Source organism: Branchiostoma floridae, chromosome 11 (genome assembly GCF_000003815.2).
Source record: "Branchiostoma floridae strain S238N-H82 chromosome 11, Bfl_VNyyK, whole genome shotgun sequence".
In the NCBI taxonomy this organism is placed as follows: domain Eukaryota; kingdom Metazoa; phylum Chordata; class Leptocardii; order Amphioxiformes; family Branchiostomatidae; genus Branchiostoma; species Branchiostoma floridae.
Window position 1 is genome coordinate 7,571,574 of NC_049989.1, and position 21,551 is coordinate 7,593,124.

Here is a 21,551-nt window from a genome sequence, read left to right on the forward strand (position 1 = left end):
TTAAATACGTAGATAATTCTGTTGACCTCGCTTCACACCAGAAGACGTAGATAAGTGACACCAACATAGTTGTCACGTGTAACATTGCTACTGTAGTGAAATAACGGTATATCTGAGTCATCTCGAGTCATGTAATGCGTCCCCGCTGTGTTTCTATTATTAAAGGACGGGACAGCCAAGGAATCTTCGTTTTGCCGTGGGCGGTCATATGAGACTTCAGACATTAGCGGTCTAAGCATTTACGAACCAATCCTGTGTACCAGCGGAACTGCACACCTGCGGTTAAGGAATCCGTCGCCTGAGGGGGCTATTATGTCCAACAAAGACAAAAACATGACGTCACTGCTCAACTGTCATGGTCTAATTGTCAGTTTTGAAACGTCCGAAGGCCGAAATTTGGCGCGTCCCAATCACTTCCACTAATTACTCGAATCAGCGGTGGGAAATCTTCGGCCTTCTTCAGCGAGATGTCCTCGTTCCTGAATAGATAACCCGATAATTACCTGACCAGAGACTTGAAGAGATTCAGAGATGGAAAAGGTCTTAAGAAGGATCAGTGAGCGCAGAGAGATTGGCCTGGAACCAAAACGAAAGGTGATGAGACTCATTCATCATGCTAGCTAGGATCATCTGCGCTAGGTGTTGCTTTCCTCTGGTTCGTCCTGAAGCCTTAAGGTCTTGAATGCTAATACACGCAAAGCAATATATTCAAATAAAATTAATGATGTTAATATCACGAGAAAAAGTATTGTTATGCGTCTTATCAGATATTAATTTTCTTTCTTAAATCACGTTTGTCGTTTTTCAGACAGAAGTTGGGTAACCCCACGCCCACCCTGCCAATAAAAATGGATATAGCTCACTTTCAAGCATCGGGAAATGATTGACGGTACATGCTTTTCAAAAAAGTTGTCTTATCATTCCACAAGTTCTGTCATAGTGAACGTTTGCATAGCTTAGGCCGCACTGACTTGATCATATGGATGGCATTCGAGGACGCATCCACAATTTGCGCCTGTTTCCCCAATAAATGTTCGCGACTAAAAAGAAGATGCTAAAAAAATCGGTAAACGGATACTAATAAGTGACATCTTCCGAAGAAGAAGATGAGAAAAACGAATAATTTGGCCTGTGTGTTCAGTCATTTGTTCAACCTTCCTGGCCACTTTGATGTCATAATGAAGGCAATTTTTCTGAGCAGGCTCGCATCACATTTGGGGTGCCGAAAGGATGGCCTTACCGCGTATCATCCATTATCTTTTGCATACATGATATTTACACATCACAGTATGGAAACATTCCCTTCCGACTGCGTAGAGCTTCCATATCGTATCACCCGCCAAGAAATAAAAATATCCCCGCACAACAGAACGTGGCTGGCCGTGCGCTTGGATAGTGACCGACTATGGTAGTCGGACGGCTCGGCTGGGATATTTATCACCAGCGCTGATTTGCATACGCAGCCCTTTGTGCCTTGCTCTGGGAAGCGGGCGGACAACATCGCCTCGCGGCGAGTTCTTCATCGGGCCTACAGTGGGGGGCGCACAGGTAACACGCGCGCGTCACCGTGCAAAATAACACACGTCAACGGCGACGTACGTGCTCACACACTCTCCACACCTGAGCAAGGCGTCGTTGGATCGCTCTTGGAACACACCTGCCGCTGGAAAGGTGAGAAGAACTGTCCTGATTTACCGACAAATGTTACACCGTGGGTGATCGTACGGTAGCGTTTGTTTTGTACGGGGGTAATTATCTTTGTGTGTCCCCGCCCAGCCCCGAGCTCTTTACCGCAGGCTGGGAGGATGGTGTAACATGTCTGATTAGTGTGCTTGTAACTGGCCAACATTATCGTAACTGGCCAGTATTGGTGCCGAAAAAAAATGTCAACGCGTGGCTTGGAACGAAGGCAAGGTGTAGGTGCAGTTGGGTGGATGGGTAGATAACACTGAGAAGGGGAAGAGTGCGGAAAACCATCCTGAAATCTGATAATCATCGCCTTTTATCATAGTCTAAGACGATTTGTACTTTCACCAATGATAAACCTCTCTATAATCAAGCATGCAATGTCATCCCGTCGTTTTGCATAGCATTGATGGTTACAAACATGGCCAGCGCGCAATGGAAATCCGTCGCGCAAAGATTATCGGCCGCCCGCCGTCCCTGGCATTAAAAATCGACTGTTGGTGAAATTAGAATTCAGGTGAAGCCTCCATGCGCGACCAGACTGCAGAAGTAGCCGCACCAAGCCCAGAATAATTGCTTTCCGACAGGGCAGGTTCATTGTACCGCCCAAGCCGACCGTGGCCCCGCAGATACGCATAATTAAATCCGCCATCCGCTGAAGACATCACCCGACGTCAGAGGTGAAAAATATGAAGGCACTCACTTCTGTCACAATGGTTATGAATTTTTTATGATCATTTATTACCATGCATCTGTGTATCTAGCAACTGTAATCCTTATTTATGATGCATAGACTGAAATTGATAAACAGGAGCAGGGAAAAGCCCTGGGACGAATGTAAACTTGCTGTACAAGCATGTCGTCTGCATTGCAATTTCGCCTAATGTAGAAATATGACGTTGACAGCCAGACGCGCCGTCCGCAAGTTTCGCCCTCGGACACGTTTGGGCAGTCTCAACCCCAATTACATCGAGCGCTTTGTGTTGTGCGTGGCCATATTGTCTAGCAACCTATAATAGATGACAGTAATGAAAAATAATGCAAGGACAACTGCTCTCCCTTCTAATAACCATACCGTGCTCAGTGTTGTAAGGAGGTGGGTGTCATTTTTATTGAATTTGTTCGCGGGAGCAGGCTGAAGCTGTATCCCAATTTTGATGACTCTTTCCGCTGTCTGTTTTCCGCATAGAGTCCTTGGCAAAAGTGAAGCTGTGTTCAAATTTAGAACTCTCTCGCTCCCGCCAGCACCGCTTTCACAGGCAGTACTTGCTTAATTGGACGAGACCTGGTCGGGCCCCGGGCTTGTTCTGGCAGATTCGCGGGCATATTTTACCTCACTCTCATACACAAACCCGCACCGGTGGGAATTGACCCAGGACCTCTGAGGAGATGGGATTTTATTTACGGATAGAGCAGTTTGTGTCGGTGCGAGAGAGAGCAGGAGAGTGAGGGGCCTGGACGGGAAATGCTCGCGGACTTCTGAAGCATGTAAGTACGGCACGAGTTTGGACGCAATAATCTTGCCGGAAACCACTTTAAGATATGTGGTTTCTTCAGAGGAAGCAAGGGCAAGGATGCCGGTTTCTTCGCGCTATCTCCAGGCGGTAGCAGAGAGGCGGTAGACTACTAGTTTGCCAGTCGGCTAGGGGGTCTTGAGCGTTTGACGTGACCTCGATTTCTTTCACAACCTCTGCATTGGGCATCTTGAAGTTGTGTATCATACCCTCGATTCTGTGGTTCCGAAAAGGCTTCCTTACGGAAACATGTTTTAGCAGAATTGTCGGAGCAAGTAATATTTTCATAATTTACTTTCCTGAAGACGACTAAATATGCCTCAAGGACATGTACTGTAGTTGCTGGACGTGGTACTACATTTTTACTTACTACGGACGTTTTTTTTATCTCTCCAAATCTCATCTGTAGTTCCAGTAGTGGCATTCCAGTTAAGTTTCTTGTTGCCAAAATACTCATAGTTTCTATTAGAACAACGCTTTGTAAACATTGCCAAGTTCTCGGTCGAATCGAGGGTTTAAAACACGACAACACGTGATGCCCCTCCCCCCTCTGTCATGTCTTGCCCCTTTCTCCCGGGAGGTTTTGATCCAGATCCAGTGTTGTTTCTGGCTGTGTCTGTTTTGGATTAAAATATTTTGGCGTGTAAGATGGCATGTAAGGACGGCATGGTCTTGAACATGACTCAGTCACTGTCAGCTTGTCCCTATACGATGATAATCTACGTCAGGTAATTAGTACGAGTTTGATTCTGAAGAAAAACAACAACAGCAAAATACAGCAACATCCCGGAAATCGTGCAAAGAAAGAGAGTGGTTGTGGTTCCATTCCCGTGTTTTTAAAATCCTTTTCAAAACCCCGTTCAATCTTTAGGCATTCTAAACTTGTGACCGAAATCTTCGTCCTACATAACTCATAGACTATATACACACCGAAAGCAATGTTTTGTCACATATATGATAATACATGAAAATGCCGAGTTATTAAATTAAGTTTGGAGAAAAAAAAGTTTTTTTAGAGGTTATTAGAGTCATTACATTTTTGGCTTGTACAAGACATGAATGATTTTATTGTTGAACTGTTCGCCATGGTTTTAGTTCGCGATGATGAGGTCACTGAAAATTACGAATATAAAACCATTACGAACATTATCTCTTTTACAGTATTTGATATTCAATCCAAAAATATTTTATATCAAGCATTCCACTACTAGTGAAGTTAATGAGCGGTCCCTGTCCCGTGACCTGACCGAATTTGATTGATGGTTTCGTCAGACGGCGAGGACAAGGGCGGGTCATCGGACAAGCGGGTTACCCCGAACCTTGACATTTGTGCCTGCGCGACTGCTATACACGCACACCTACCCAGTCTCACGTAAACAACCTTTCCTCTCCAATGGGTGGGACTGTACGTAGCCTATGATTTGATAAGATTAAGGCGTGGCGCGGAGGGTGACATCATACTGTGGGAAGGAAGCGCATCCATTTGGAAGGTTCACTCCTAAAAAGGACGTCAAACAGACGCGTAGGGTGTGTTCTGTGTCACTTACGAAAATGTCTAATTGTTAACGTCGGGTGTCAGGGTTTCCTGTACTATCTCCACTTTGGACGTACGGTTAGTAACAACATCAACAACTTCGTAACCTGTGTGTGAGGCTTTTAAAGGACTTGACGCGATTTGAACGTGACTTAGAGCTTGGCGTTGGCTGACAACCACCTGCGAAAGTACGGTTTGTGGCTTGGGATGGCCGTTGAAATGTCATATTTCATGTACATATGCGTCGCGTCTTTTGTCACCACAGAGCAGGGAATGTTGGAAATGTGTCTACTGGGGATAGAAGATATGTTTGTTGTGAGGTTTTATACCGTCGGAGATTATTCAAGGGAGGGGGAAGGGACCAGTTCACAAGATCAATTACCGTCCCAGGGGATATCTACTGAGGTCATATCATATCAAACCCCTGCGTTATGCTAAGACCATTCAGGGGCGGGGGGCGTCGCTGCCAGCTATCGTCGATAAGAATCGCTCAATTTCCCTCTGAGTTTTTACAGATGCTGTACTAAATCCTGTCTATGTTGTAGTCCCTGGCCCCAAAACACGTCTTTCTATCACTTGTAACGATATGTTGAGTTTCAAGCTCTTCGGATATGGCTAACTTTTTAACACATGACCCTACATGCTGTATATACCCAGAACACCTGGTTTTGCACAAACAAACAATCGTTCATGTGGGCCGCTGGTTCTCATTACGGACCCACGGGAGGGGCTCTGTGGTACAGGCGGGTCACATACCCCCGATACCCGTCCGTAGCTGCGGGCCATAATCAGTCTAAAGTTGAGTTGCTCCGCATGTTCGCGGTGTGTCAGTGCCAGCATGTTATGGGCTTTTCGTGAGGCTTCGCAGAGATCGTAAAGGGTAAGTCCAGCGAGCGCTCGGCTAGCCTTCTCTCCCACCACCGGGGTCGCGGATTTACGAATATTGGCCCCCTCGTTTTCGCTAACTACCGTACATGTTCCAGGCATTCGACACACATCTGGTATCTATTTAAGCGGGGTATTTCTGGTCGATGTCCAGGGCTGCCGTCAGATGTCTTTAGATAAAACACGGAGAGACAGTGGAAACGCCCAGAGTTTCCGTGTTTTCATTTTAACGAGCAGCCATTTCGCGTCGTCAGTGGTTCATTTTTGCAATGATGTGAGCCAGTGTCGCTGAGTCAAGTTGATTGGTAAGAAGCTAACAGCTCTCATTTAACAGCATGTAGATGGTAAACTGTACATTTGCTCCCTCTAATTCAAATTATGTTGAAGACTAAGGTGTGTTTTCTCCTCTTACAGCGCTGACGACAGATAGAGAGAGGACATAGCAACAAGTTGAAGACTGTGGGAGTTCTGCAGGATTACCGAGGTGTAACAAGTTACTGTGTGTGTATAGGAACAAGGCTGTGTGACGGCATCGTGTATACGTGAACACAACGCTACTGAACAATGCCGTTTCTCAAGTCCAAGTCTCTTGAGCGGAGCCGCGCGCGGTTTGGCTTCACGCGTGCCGTGGAACATGGCTTCCCGCACCGACCCAGCTCCATGGCCTACGACCCCAAGCTCAAGCTCTTCGCCATAGGTGAGTGTGTCCAGATGTTTGATCTCATTTGGCATGGTCCTAGATAAATGTTTATGTGGCGTGAGCTTTCCGAGCCGAGCCAGCGCAGGTAAGTGTATAAAGTTGAGGATAGGATTTTGTACACAAGCTGCAAGCAGTGAGGAGGCAAAGTCGCCATGGTGCCTCATCCACGAGTCACAGGCAGTCCGAACGCCGCACACGATACTGTAGCAAACATATATGCTGCGAAAATAGATAGAATGAGATATTACCCAAGTTCTTTTGTATAACATTAAAGTTTAGGGTTATATCTCTGTGAATTTATGCAACTACACTTTCATGTGTAGATTATGACTACACATGACAACAACTTTTGGCGACTCCTCAGCTGTAGTGCTTAGTGTGCAGTTGTGATGATGATGATGACGATTTATGACGCTTCATACCTGCTTCATATCGATAGCTGTTCTGGTTCAAAACTTCTGACATGTAACAGGGGGTGTCCTGTTGACAGGAACTTGTCTCCTCATATGGGATACCGAGAGCATACTATCTCGGAGAGATACAATCGCAAGGGAACGTGTTTACACTGAGAGAAAAAAGTGGAGCATGTGGTTTTGATATGTGTCTGCACGCCAGCGCTGACCCCGGATTCCAAATGGTGCCCAGTGCCCCACATACTGAGCCAATTGTCACACAGTGTTCTAAACGCGCTCCTATAATTTCATTGATCGTCATCTCTGCTTAAATGAGAAGCCACCTCAGCCACTAAGCAAGTGTAAAGTTCCGCTCGTTCATTGTGACATCCTATGTAGAAGTCAGTCTAAAGTTCAAGTGGCGTAGCTAGTGCCCATTTCTTTTGTTGTCTGTGACTTCAATCAATTTGTACTGTTTGTTAAAGCAGATGCACGTCTTTGTGTAACTCTGTATAGCTGCACATTTCCACATGTGTTAAGTGTATAGAGTAGAATATTCGGCCTGTTAGGAACTGTAGAATTCCAGTTTGTAGCCTATATTCTAGTGGGTTGGTACGTGGCGGTTAGATAAATTAGACATCTTCTTCTTTCCTTTCCATCTAGAAAATACAAAATCATAGAAAACTTGACGCACGATCGTCTAAAGATTCTCTAAAGATACGCCTTTATAACTCCCAGGCGGACTCGCAAAACTGAAAAGCGTTGACATTCGAGCAGACGATATTCGAATAAAGTGCTAGTTTCTAGCTGCCCCTTGCGCACATGAATCGGCACCGCCCACCTGCAACAACATACATTTGTACATAGGTTGTGACCATACAGCTCTGTGAGTAGCTTGTTCACTTCAAAACTGCCAAATGTTTTCCAGCACAGCTCAGCAGACACTAGTTTGAACTTAGATACGTCGATGGACCGTAAAACGATGTGTCTGATCTCCTTGGTCTTATGGTATCGCTCGGGTTATTACGATTCAGCAGTTCTAAATTGCCTGCATACAACGTGCACCATTGTTGTTATCTAAATCTCGCAGTTGAATCCACTGATCGTAGGCAGAAACACTATCTTGTCCATAGGCGAAGCATATGGTACAATTTTGATAGCACATTCTGAGATCTACCAGTTAGGCCGTAGGCATGCGAAGCAAATCTCTGAGCTGATTAAAAGCACATCTTCGCAACGGGTTGCGGGTTCACGGCATGTCCGTGTGATTTTACGACAGAAAAATACCGCCGTTAATCGCATGATTTGTGATTTTGTTGTTGTAAAATCTGCGACACTAGGTAAAATGACTCGATTTTGTAGGGCGTTTTGCAGATATTATGCAGGTGTCTATTATCAATACGTCTAACGGTGTCAGAAGGGGTCATGGGAGGAACGTAAAGCGCTATCAAATGTTAAATATATTGGTCTTTCATTAGTTTCAACAACTGGTTCTGCAACAATGCTCAAAACATGACCATATGTAGCACGTACAGATAACAGAAGCGTTCCTCTTTGCAAGGAGGTTATATTCAGAATATAACCTCCTTGCTCTTTGCATTTTTAATGTACTTCCTGTCTTTCTTGTCATAATATTTTATGCAAGTAACCAATATAAGATGTTAGGCCACAAGGAAAGGACCCCACTCCTCCCCCTCCAATATCTATCGTTGTTGTGGCATTAGTCAACCAACGTTCTATCCACATTTCAAACACGCCCTCACTGTATTCATAACATCTGGAACGACTTTAAACAATAGGAGAAATTCTTCTTCAGTGTTGTGAAAAGTAAAACTGCGGGTGTAAGAACCGGAAGTCACGTACCGGAAGTGGGTGCAGGGAGGGGCGTGTCCGCTTTCATGCGCGTCTCGTCTGATATGGAAGCTCTGCAACATGTTGGATTTGATAAGCGATATTTGAGAATACAGAAGCGTATTAAACTCTTCATCATGGTGAAAATGATAGTGTTATGCGCACCGAAAGAGTATCATGGCTTATTGGCTCAGAAGAAGTAAAGATAATTCGTGGCTTGAATCATGCACGACTAACGGAAGTCGCCATGTACTAGCAATGAATCAAGTATAATACATGGCCATTAGGCATTATTACCTATGGACGGGACTATGTGTAGCTAGGGTAGATTTACAAGGGTAAGGAATGGAATATTGTACATGTATTATACAGGACACTGTTGGAATGGTGACTTATGTTTATGCGACACTCTCCTACTGTTCGGTTTTTGTCTGTTCGTTTCCAGAAGGTATGGCACAGTGCTAACATGACTCAAATGGCCCTGAGGTTATACAGTGCACTGCGTGCAGTACTAGTGACTCATACCGTACCCGTATTGCATCTACAGGCGTCCTCGCTGCTCATGACAGCGGGTTGCATCGCTGTCACGGAATCTGTGTTTTCGTGTCCGTGCTTCTGAGTCTGATTAGGACCATAAACAGCTATATTTTGTATCATGTATAATTGAACGTCGCTGACAGAAAATGACAGTACGTCTCTCTCCGGGAGTGTGTGCGCTTCGGCCTTCAGAACAGAAAAATCAATATGTCAATGACATGGACCTGTTTTGTTTTTTCATTCAGCTTTTTTTGAACTCAGGAGTTACATAGTTTTTTTTTAGCTCTCTCGTTGATTGTTGATGCTTTTCAGTTGGGATGTGTGACGCATACGGTATTACCAAAAGAAATTGTTGAAACATGACACTTGTAGTTGCACTAACGTATGATATGTGTATACAAAATGTGTGAAATATTTTCGCATACATGTATCTTGAAATAATTCTAATTGTATTTTCCAATGAATCACAATTAATTGTGCGAAAAAAAAAACAAGATGATATTGGTAATGCATCTTTTGTACCATACGGGAGCAACTCTGAAGTATCTTTTCAGACTTCGCTACGATCGCTTTAAATAACGATTCCGTCCCCTCTCCCTTCAAGTACTAGTAGTACGGTAGTACCCGCTTAGTCTACTCTAGATTTATGTACAGTAATATAGAGGGCGTGCCGTCGCCTCCTGCGTGCATCGTGATTTATCGTCAGCGCACAGTCGAGCCGCATCTTTCCCGAGGTGATTTGTAGACCGTCAAGAATCGCTCTCAAAACAGATAATTCATGAGGCATCTCCGATCACCAACCTACACAGGAACACGAATCTAGGACAAATGTATGTCTTTTGTCAGCAGCCAGGGATGTCTTAGGCGTTAGAGAGAAAATTGCAAGCTGGTGATGACATGTATCAAGTACAATGTAGGAATCTTGTAATGTAAAGCTGTGTATTTATCAGTCTGCACGGTGACGTTATCCTTAAGCATTATCCGTATATTTTCTACACAATGTAGTTTTCAGCCCTTTGTAAAGCTGGCTGATGTAACTTCAACAAAAGATACAGACTGTATACGTAGCCAGATAAATTGCTCGCTATAGGGGAAGTGGAACCGTTTTCAAGAGGTTCCCATTATCTGAGCATTGGAAAGCTGCAAACGAAAGCATCGCATGCAAAAAGATAGTTAAATACACTCCCTATAGAGGTATAGATGGGTTTCAGTTTTGTGTCGTAAAAATCCTATTGAATGGAGACATTCATTTCGCCGTAGACAGAGATCTATCTTGACATTCAGCCGATTAAGAAAACGAAAACAAACGGCCGTATATTCAATATTTGGGATCGTCTGGAAAACGTCAGCGGACTCTGGAACGATTTTAATGGATACCGACACAGGCGACACCGCATATTGATATCATGTAGAGCGTACGACTGCAAGTACTAAGTACATTTGTAATGGATGGAGTGATGTTTTTGAGCATGCAGCGACATTTCAAGCCTTTATTTGACGTGTTTTGAAATCTTGTAAAAATGTTCAGGCCATTCAGTTGCCAAGCCCGGTTAAAGAAAATTGACATTGGCGTTGTTACTGGCAGCGTCTTATTTTTGTTTTGTATATTTTCCCACCGCCTTCGACATTATGTAGTGTGGTCACGTACATGTCAAAACCCCGGTCCTATCACCTGCCGATGGGATCTCGCAGGAAATATGTTTATTCTCGCTTGGTGAACTTGATGACATTAGTTCTGGCAACTGAAAGCAGGCAGTGTTGAGAGAAACTGGACGTGGGCGGAGTGTGAATGGAGTAGAAAGCCAACGCCCTATTTTGGTGGTCTGGAGTGGTTAGAAGCAGAAATGATGTAACATACCTCCGACAGGTCCTTTGTCATTTCAGCGGTAGTTCCGGTTTTTATATTCTATGTTTTGGACATGCTATGTCTTGATTTTGGGGTGGCAGATAGCTTTTGGGATCGGGAAGAAGTGGTGTACCCGTGCATTAGAGAGATGAAATAGTAACCTTACAGCTAAACCGCAGAGAGGGAGACTGTAGCCTGGAATCCAGCCGTACTGAAGCTCCCGAGCCTCTTCTGTCCTCTCCGTAAGCATTTGAGGAGAAGACAGATCTCAGAAGAGACTGGGGGCTACAATACGGCTGGGTACAAGGCTAGTAGACCGTTATCCTCTCATTCCTTATACCTGGTGTTATCCTGATGTTCCTAACGGTTCCTGCCTGGGGATACGTGGGTTGGTGTACCAGACTGATAGATGGCAATGTTTTCTGCACAATCAACATAAGCAATCTTGCCTGCCGGTGAGAAGAAGTAAGATAGAAATACCCCATCTTCACATCCATCATATACACATTCCCTTCATCAAAGAACTGCCGATCCATCATGAACCATATCGACGTTGTCTCATGCCTTCTGGTGTCTGCAAATAAGATATAAGACCGTATCTATTTATCTATCTTTGTACTTGATGTTACTCACATCCATCTTAGTGTCGATCCTTCAGGCGGTCTTCAATGAAGACGGCATTATCTCGTCTTACAGGCATGGCGCTTGTATTTTTGTATTGGAGATATTGATTGGGAGGGGTTGGAAGTTTTGTCATCTTTATTTATGACCATCGTAATAATTTTCCCACATTCGTCATAGATCCCCAAATACATGCCTTCTGCTCCATCCCAAATGTTTTTGTTGCAGAAGCACTGCCCTGGTCCAGACATTCAAGCCTCTCTAAATCCTGTCTGCCGCTGGAGAGTTTGGTGACGCGCACAATACCGTGTAAAGACACTTAGACTGTTTGGCCGCGGGTAGCTGGGGGATGCAGAGGAATCTAAGTGGTTTAAGGAGGATTTAGACGCTGGAACTGGAAGCTTTTTACCGTTTGCTATAATCTAGTTTTCGCCACCGTCCTCATTCTATTTCCGTGGTAGCGAAGACTGGTTGCTTGTGTTGTTGGCACTGGCAATTTGTGAAGTTATACACTATGCCCATGATCTTAGAATTGAACTCATTCCACAAGGAAATTGTGTAAAGTTTATAGCGTTGTATAGTGTCTCTTCACAATGTACATTTGGCTTAGGTATACATGCAAACTTTGCAAACCGACTTTATGGTCTCCCATATGTATCTTACCATTCAATTCTAAGATAGTAAAGTAGATTGGACCCATTCCTCAAGCTACCGACATCTTTCGCACCGCAGTCGTTTCTCAGTATCTATGCGGCTGCAGATGTCTTACTGCAGTTACTGAAGGACAACTGCCATGACTGTGGTGCGAAAGATGTCGGTAGCTTGATAATGAGTCCAAACTACTTTACGATCTTAGAATTGAATTGTAAAGCTCGGAGATATATGTGGAAGACGATAAAGTCGGTTTACGAAGTTTGTATATATACTTATATCATTTGTACATTGTGAAGAGACACTTTGCACAATTTCCTTACATGTCATGCCCAAGAAAACATTGTCTCTTATATACAACTATACACAGAGCAATTTATGTCTTTATTAATGACATTAACACATAATATATTGAAGACCTATAATGTACGAATTTTATGTTCTTTCTTGATGAATTGTGATGAACAACCAGCGTAAAATCTATTAAAAACTTGTTTGGAACTTGGAAGAAAGACAACACATTCCCACAGATCGCATAGACACGACTATATGAAAACGGTGCCTTTTTTCGTCATATGCGACTAAGTATTTGCTAATCCATATCTTATAAGGGATATTATGATGTAGCGTGAACTTTAATTTAAATTAAAGTTTGAATTTAATCTTAAGTAGCTCTCATTGGTACAACTTTATTCTATATTCTTCACACGTCTTACGTCTATTCAATAACGGTGGGTCTATGCCAGTCTCAAAATTGATGATAATTGTCCCAAAATGACAATTTTAATTCTCTGACGGCTATTCATGGCTATTAGGAATAAGTTATGGGGTCTTTAAATGTATACGTGACTGTACTACTAATCAGGCGAATGCTCTGGTGACCTACTTAGTCTTGTTAGCCCATGGCAACAGTACTGCAATGTTGCACGACATGGGGGAGGGTGGATGCATCATCTATTCAATCGTTATGTTATACAAAGACCATGGTTAGCATTTTGAAGGCATTAAGGAATTGAGCAAACTTGTAGAGATGCGAGTTGAGAAAACAAAACAACTTTCCCACTTTTGTCAACATTTCAGTAAGAGCAGTGCATAAACGAGTGTATGGAAATGCTAACAGGCTGTTTAATCAATTATGACTGAAATTCCCCTGGTGCGAAGTTTTAGTGTCTACATTCTCGTCACGGACGCTAAACTTACGTTTGGACACATGAAACATCTTTCTAGTCAGACTCAGACAGCAATGACTGTCACGCCAGTGGATGGAAATCTGCGTGGAGCAGGTCTGAAATTAGGGATTAGTCGCGCCATTGGGACGACCTAGTTCAAAGACACCTCCCGGGTGGCTGGCAGCGTCTTATTATCTATCTCTTTGACGCCTCGTTCTATCTTGTCATGTCTAAAACGTCGACCCACGCCCCCACGTACAGTACGTCAATGTACGTATATCGTTGGCTTCCAGATATTTCCTACGGTAGGGGGGTGGCGGGTGGGGGAGCTTTAGTGTATCACTATCGTTGTCCGGTGGATACAGCTGAAACGTATAGAAAACAATGTACAAGCAGATGTTGGGTAGAAGTTTTTTCTGACCGGTCGACTTTTCTTTCCCCTATAAGTATAACCCCCTCCCCCCAAGTCAAAAAGCGGGCCGGACAATTAAAGATTTTCCATCCCAACATCTGCTTGGAGATTGTCAAAACAACGCAATGAGGAATCGCTTCTGGAGATTTCTAGACCATTCCCCTCCACAGTGAAAGGTTATTGGAAGAGCCCTAACTTCCCACAGATTTCCTCTGATGTTTTTCACAGCAGTTAATAACACTGCAACAAGGTTGTTATCGGAGCGGAGCAGGACTGCCAAGATGGCGGGCAGTACATAATCATCTGGTGTATTTTGCCAGCCAGTAGGTACCCAGTATGAGTAATGAGGCTGTTTAACGTGGTCGAGGCACCTCCTCGAGCACGAGACCCCCGTTTTACGTCCCTCCCGGAAGACGATTTCGTGGAAACTTCGTGAGGCTACAGCAATTCGGACGTCCTTGGTTGGTCCCCCATCCAAGTACTGTCCGGACCGTCGCGTTGCTTAACTTCCGAGATCGAGGGATCGGGTGTACCAACGCGCCACGCGGCCGTACAGGAAGGCAAGGTTGCGTAGGAAACTAGAAAGAATCGTAAAACGCAAACCTTAAACTGTGAAGGGAAGATATAATCACACAGATAAAACAATCATAATCACCATGTTGACATGGGCGGTGTTTGTCTTTCATTTCTGAAGAGCTTATTGTTTCTTCTAGACTGGTCCATTCAAAGACTACCATTTTTGTTAAAATCCAATCAACAGCATAGAATTGGAGTTGCAGGACGACATTACGTAATGTAGTATTTATTGTGTTTGTATGTGTGTGTGTGTGTGTGTGTGTGTGTGTATGTGTGTGTGTGTGTGTGTGTGTGTGTGTGTTAGTGCATTGGCAGGTTTCTACACCAACCTATATGTTGTACCTATAGGTTTCAGTGCCGACATTTCGGACTAGAACAAGCTCAACATGAAGTGACTTCCATGCATAGGTATTTGTATTGGGGTCACTCATCCATTAATGCAAACTCGGGCATTAAATCAAATAGCCCGTGGCAAATTAAAACTACTTTGGTCAAAGTATATACACACAAACACAACAATAGGTCAACTTGTTTTGCCGACTATTGTAACGTACGTATTTGTGAGGGAAAACTCGTCCTACAGGATCAAATTAGACGTGAGCCTGGGGTGTGTCTATCAACTGGGACACGGAGATGTTAGTTTACATTGAACAGGTCGAGCGAAAAGTCAAAACACACAGTACAAAAAATATGACGTTTATTCAACAACACGGCGTTGATTCCACTAGATTCCTCATTCCACGGTAGCATAGTACAATAAAGCTCAAGAACAAACTGTCAAGCAATTCACAACTTGCGCAGAGAGATTTACGAAAGAGGTCACATACTTGTCATCACTTAAGAAAAACAGAGCAGAAATTAGAGTAAGGTTTACTTTACCGTAAGTTCAAGTATATTTGAGGTCCCTGGGCGCGTGTGTTTGTGACATTTCCCACTCAAGGCGGCTGCTACTCTTTGCCTCTATTATTTATAGACGCGAAACCTCAGTGACCCGTAAGAAAAGCCGCCATGTTATGTGAGGTGGCTTCTTGCTGTTTCTGATCAAAATTCTTGGCCTGTGGGATCCATTCCCTTCTAAAGGTAAAACACTGTGACGCACAGAGTGCACTGTAGGGGTGTTCCGTTGTATCTCTGGTCTTTTGCTTTGATGAAATGACAGTTTTTCTTGCAAATTTAAGCAACATTGAAGTTTGCAAAAAGATTAAGGAACACAGGCCTGCAATAAATATAGACAAGTCAGAAGTCGTGTAAATACTTACAATTTTCAGTTACAAAAGGTTCTGGTTTTATATCAACTTTGTCTATCATCTTTGACAGAATACCTTACGTTTACACAGTTGGCCCTTTCAAAGCATACTACGGATGTTATGTAGTTACGCGTAGTGTGATAGATGGCTTCTGCACAGAACATTGATGCCGTAGTAAACACTACCCCATTCTCTGGGTGAAGTTGTCACCGAAAAGGCAGCACCTCTGCCAGATGCCCCGCGTTTTAATTAGTTTGATCCTTTAGCTGTGGCACAGGTTCGCAACCCTGGCAAATCAACTATCTACACAAGCGATGCCTTCTGAGACATGTCAAGCCCAGTCTTTATTTCGCAAGGAAGGTCGTTCGTCCCGTCTTGGAGGCGCCATGATGAATTTCAAGATAGCGAACACACAAAAATCCCGTGTGGAGTTTAAAGATGGTGGGCGCTAGAGCTACTCTTGTTGCTAATCTTGACTCAAATAGAGAAGGAAAATGTTTGGACGTGTGCTCGAAGGTGTGAAGTAATTTCAGTACAAGCCAGAAGATATGGAATGAATGATCGAAAATGTCTGGTATCCGAACAACCGATCCGCAGGAACGCCCCCCTCTCCATTGGATTTGCAGCAGTGATGACCCAGTATTTTCGCAAAAACAAAAGTTAACATAAACAAGGAAATACCTCTTTCCTTGACGATTTTCCCATCTGTTGGATATTTCCAGCAAAGCACAATTCATTTGAAAAGAAAAAACGTTGCGTACAGTGCGTCTTCTAAAAAAAGTTTTGTAGGGAATTCGAATTAGCAGGTAGGTCGTGGTTTATTTACAAACGTCTATTCAGTGTTTAGTTCCAACATCGGTGTATATCAGAAACTATATCTCCCGGAAAATGACTTATCCATAAAAACAAGCAAATGCGAAGCCTGCAAATCCTTAGGTAGCCCCACTCCCAGCTAAAGACTACACACTTAATATTTGTTCAAGTATTAACCAACGTTATGATATTTGTCTTTGTATGAAGTTTTCTTTTTATTACTTTGCAAATTTAAAGGGTTCTATTCAAGGTACTTGCTTAGTTGTCTTGCTACATACAACCCCATTTGTCTTTCTTCGTAGTAGCGCACTCGACTCGAAGTAGGAGCCAACATATATAAGGTGACAAACTGTGCCCCTTTGACTTGGCAGAGTTCCCGGGTCTGCGATAAATACTTCTATCGCTTTTCATGGCTAGATTCCAAAAAATTAATAGCCGAAGTGTCGTCTGAGACGCTTCTCCTTTCACAACTTGTAGAATGACTTAACGTGGAAATGAATCAATGATGTATAAAAAGAACTATATATTACTTGCTTGGCAATATCAGAAATCAGTGAGTTGAGTCTGCTACATTTATGAAGTAATGAATGCAATCTTCTCCTCTCGGACTAGGCTGACCTCTCAGCTGTGTTGAAGCATTTTTAGAGATAACTATGTATATAATAAAAGCCTATAAAGTTTCCCCTCCCGCTTACACCGTACTTTTCATCTCCGATCATTTGTGTACAACTTGTGCAGCGTGGAATGTAAACAAAGGATTTGATATGTTTGTAACTGGTTGGGGTAAATTTCCCCTCGAAAAGTTTCCTCCCCTTTATTAAAAATGCATTATGTTTAAAAACGAAACACAAACATATAACACCACTCAAAGTTGGGAAAGCCAAGATTTGACGAGAGACTGCCCGGACGTGTCCACCCAGGTCCCACAAACATCCCGTGATTCAGCATGATGACTGCAGCAGATCTGCTGGGGAGGGGAGGTGTGGGGTGAAGGCGTTAGGGACGGCACGGGTTGGGTAACCTGTCCGGAATGTGTCGTAACGTCACAACAAACTACAGGACGGATCGCACCTGGTTTGTCCTCCGGAAAGAAGAAACTCATCGCTGTTGAGAATTATGTGACGCGTTCAATTGTTCTTCTATTGTCTATGCACAGGCAGTGTTGACGCGACATGATGTCATCATGCCCGCTTAGTGCGTCTGTAGACACCCAGCTTTCGGGACCCCAAGTCAAGAACAATCAGAGATAGCAAGCGTCATATCTATAACATACATGTGGGGCCTATCAGTATGTATTTGTTAATCGAGGATCTATTCATGCTTGTCAAAATTAATCCCATGACAGAGACGTTCGTCCCCGAACTTCTCATACGTTTTGGTCCATATTTCATTATCTAGAAAACAGTTGGCACATGTAACATTTGATGTATTGTATAGTTACCCCAACCCAACGTTTTATTCTTCACATTCTTCCTTAACATGAAAGTCACTTCTAAAAATAAATACGATGTCTGTTGTCCTATCTTAAAGTTCTTATCTCATCCCTTGAGTCATCATCATTGTAATCTAATGGAACTATATGTAGATATGTACAAGAACGTATGATTCGCTTATTGAATATTCACTGTAATGACTGCATAGTGTCTATGAATAATATCTGTAACACACGTTATCAGCAAAGAAAGTAGCACGTCTGCATGTTTAGTGTCACTAGGAGAAACATATATCTCATTCCTGGTCATGCTTTTACTGTAGTTCCCTTAATGCCTCGGTTTTATTTGCTTTAATGGGCGTGTTCAGTTGAACAGGCGACATGATTGCAGTAGACGTGACTGCCATTTCAAACAGCCTGCCATCATATTCAGTCTAGCAGAATGTATGAGGATGCTGCTGGTAGAGAGAAAGTAGCTCGACATTTACGACATGCGAATGTTCAAAATGGCGTCACTTGACGATGACCATGATAAGATATTGGAGTTTGACGTTTGTAGAATGGTCATATCCCTTCAGATTTAACATATTGACCATGGAAGAAACTAGGTTTAGATCAGGGAGGATATGGTATCATAGATATAGCAGGAAACAGATTAAAATAGAATCGTTAGAAACGACTTTATATTTTGCTTCAAGCGCAGCGACCTGTAATGCAATATAATAATAGCCCGTAGTATCTCATGCTGGAATGTTCGACACCCGTATTAGACGCTTTACCTTGTATGTGTTCAATGAAACGTGCAAGTAACTCTGGCATTATTGATCGATGAACGTGACAGGTCAAGTCGTTTTGATGATAGCGGTGGCGGCGTCTGTCAGAATTTTAATTGCATTCCTTTGGTTTGCCTTGCACTAGGATTACACTAGGGTTCACTTGAAGTGTGCCTAGAAACATGTTTTTATATTAATGTGTCTCTGGGAATGAGTTGTTGTCAGTTGAAGGCAAGGTATTTCTTGATAGAAGGAAATGATGCGGAATGACCTGTATCCTGTCGAACAGATCAAGATATTCTGTTCTGGGGAGGGGGTGGGGTGTTAGGTCACACTTTCATCAGCGGAAGAGATCATATCTGTCAGCGCTGTAGAGCGGGAATGTTTCCCGGGGTGGGGGCGGGGCATGCCGGGGACGAAAACTGGCAGCTAGGGGCCAAAATGTTTTCTTTGGCACCAGCCGTGAGAGGAAATCTGTCATTAACCCAGCATAGTCATCCCTACACGGCCACACCCCTTTGTCATTTCAGTCAAAACAGACAACTACTGTCTCAGTCATGTATATATGTTACGCGCGGCTTTATAAAATAATATTGCTCTCTCGTTTCTCTTCTAGTTCTGGCAGGGTGATGGTGATTGATGATATTTTGAATTTTTTTTTATGTCGGTGGACGTTTAGATATTTACGGCTGCGTTTATATCTGAAGTAGCAAATCAATAGACTATCATCAAGAGAATTGATTTTATAGAGTGTATCATAAAAGACTGGTGGACGCGGCTAGCCCATCTAATGACATGGAGTCACATCTGGACTTCAAGTAATGATTGGCCCCTCAGTCCAAACGGGGCCGGACCAGTGCCGTCCTCTAGGACGATGCCATAAATACGCCGCCGATAGCCATGATGAAAAATTCAATACCACCGCTCACGTGGGACACTTACAGAGAGGAAGAATCGTCATTTATCAGCCTTGGGGGATGCAGGGGTGACAGCTATTTGGGACGATCAGTCATTCCTAGCAATTGTAGCGTAAATGAGCAGCGGGAAAAGGCGAAGACTATTGGTCATAGACGACTTTGCACCAGCTACGGTTTAAGAGAAAGCAAGGAGTTTTATTGGAGAAAGTGCAGATGGTGGACTGAATATTTTAGAATGCCCAGGGCCCAACGGGACATTTCACGTGCAGTTATACCTTGCAAGTCGAATGACAGCATTACCACCTTGCGACCACTACTCGTATCTGCAATTGCACTTCTTGATTTCCGTGTGCTAACGTCCTGGTCGCGCTTATTGTTGCGATATAAACTGATGAGCTGAAATGACTAATGATTGGAGGAAAACTAGGGATATCATTTTGTCCGTATTTCTTATTTTACTATGACATTTTATTTTCAAAAGGATAGGCCCTGATGTTACTCGATTGTGGCACAGTAGATAGTGTCAAATACAAACGTGGTCGGCGAAAGCATCAGTTTGTCTTCAATTACCATATCTAAGATAGCTAGGTCCTAGATCGATTATCTATTTCGGTAGGTACCCACAAAGGTAGAAAAATGATATGAAATACATTCACTGTCGGCGACTGGGCTGCAATACTTGCACTATGCACACATTCCACAAGACGGCGCAGTTGAGCGTGACAAGGTACAACTACATTTTGTACATGCAACTCTACAACGGGTTGCCTTTAGAGTAACCTTGAATACTAGATATTGATTTCCTCTAAAAGGTTTTTATTGGTATAATTTGGCTACTTTGCTGTACTGATGTTGTATTTTGTTCACAACTTATAGGAACAGATACTGGTGCCATCAAGCTGTATGGGAGGCCGGGTGTGGAGATCTCGGCGGTGCATCGCGCCGTGCTGCCCGTCAAGAAGCTGCTCTTCCTCCCAGGACAGGGTCGCCTGCTCAGTCTGCTAGGCGACAACACAATACATCTATGGGAGGTGAGCGATGGCTTACGTTTTATTTACATCAACAATATTAATGCGTACCCATGTTCCTTGTACGTGCAATATGCCAAAAACTTTAATCCCTTGGCTTTTCATTTAAAAATCGTTATTTCATAGCTTCAATGTTAACTCGAAGGTATGTGTTCGTGGAACTCTAGTTTAGGCCTAACCTGGTCTTCATCAGGCTGTGATGAGCCGCTAATTATGTCCCCTTGAAACGTATACGTCGGTAATGACAACATCATGGAATACTAATGCTTTGATATTTTTCTTTTCCTCCAGATCAACCCACGAGACGAACTCCGGTCCATGCTGGAGGAAGTGAACGTGTTTGTTCCAGATGACAAGATAGGACGCATCTCGGCATGCTGTCTCCTCTCGTCCGGCAAGTTCCTACTGCTGGGTACCGAGGGAGGTAACGTGCATCTGATGGACGCCGTCAATTTCGTGCTTTCCGACCGGGTCGTCTCACAGGAAACCGCCATGCAGAATGTGCCCGACGACTACAAGGTTGATCCCGGCGCCGTGGTCGCCTTGGCACCCCACCCCATCACCCGCAGCAAGGTGCTGATTGGCTACTCCAGAGGTCTTATGGTCACGTGGGACGAAGAGCAGGACGGGACGTCGGAGACGATAGTAGGCAGCGAGCAGCTTGAATCCGTAGAGTGGTACAGAAATGGAGACAAGGTCATCAGCTCACACACAAATGGCACCTACTACATTTGGAGCCTCTCCGATACCTCCGCCCCAGAGCAAGGCCCCCTAACACCCTTCGGTCCCCCACCCTGCAGAGCGATCAGCAAAATAAGCGCCAAAACAACAAAAGACGAGAACTTTTTCTTGTTTACCGGAGGACTTCCACGTGAACGGGACGACCGAGCTACACTTGTCGTGATGAAAGGTAGAGATAGCCAGGTTCTCGAAATTTCATCCCGCATAGTAGATTTTCCTTACATCC

The 21,551-nt window shown here is 43.7% G+C and overlaps 1 protein-coding gene across 1 annotated transcript in view; it reads left to right on the plus strand.

Moving 5' to 3' along the window:
- Positions 1 to 1,452: 1,452 nt before the first annotated feature.
- LOC118426172 (neuroblast differentiation-associated protein AHNAK-like) overlaps positions 1,453 to 21,551 on the plus strand; it is a gene marked incomplete in the record, with an annotated part of 42,480 nt that continues 22,381 nt past the window's right edge. Inside the window, 4 exon segments of the mRNA XM_035835433.1 lie at positions 1,453 to 1,671; positions 6,034 to 6,316; positions 20,433 to 20,587; positions 20,876 to 21,542. Of these exon segments, the coding sequence (XP_035691326.1) occupies positions 6,184 to 6,316; positions 20,433 to 20,587; positions 20,876 to 21,542 (955 nt within the window).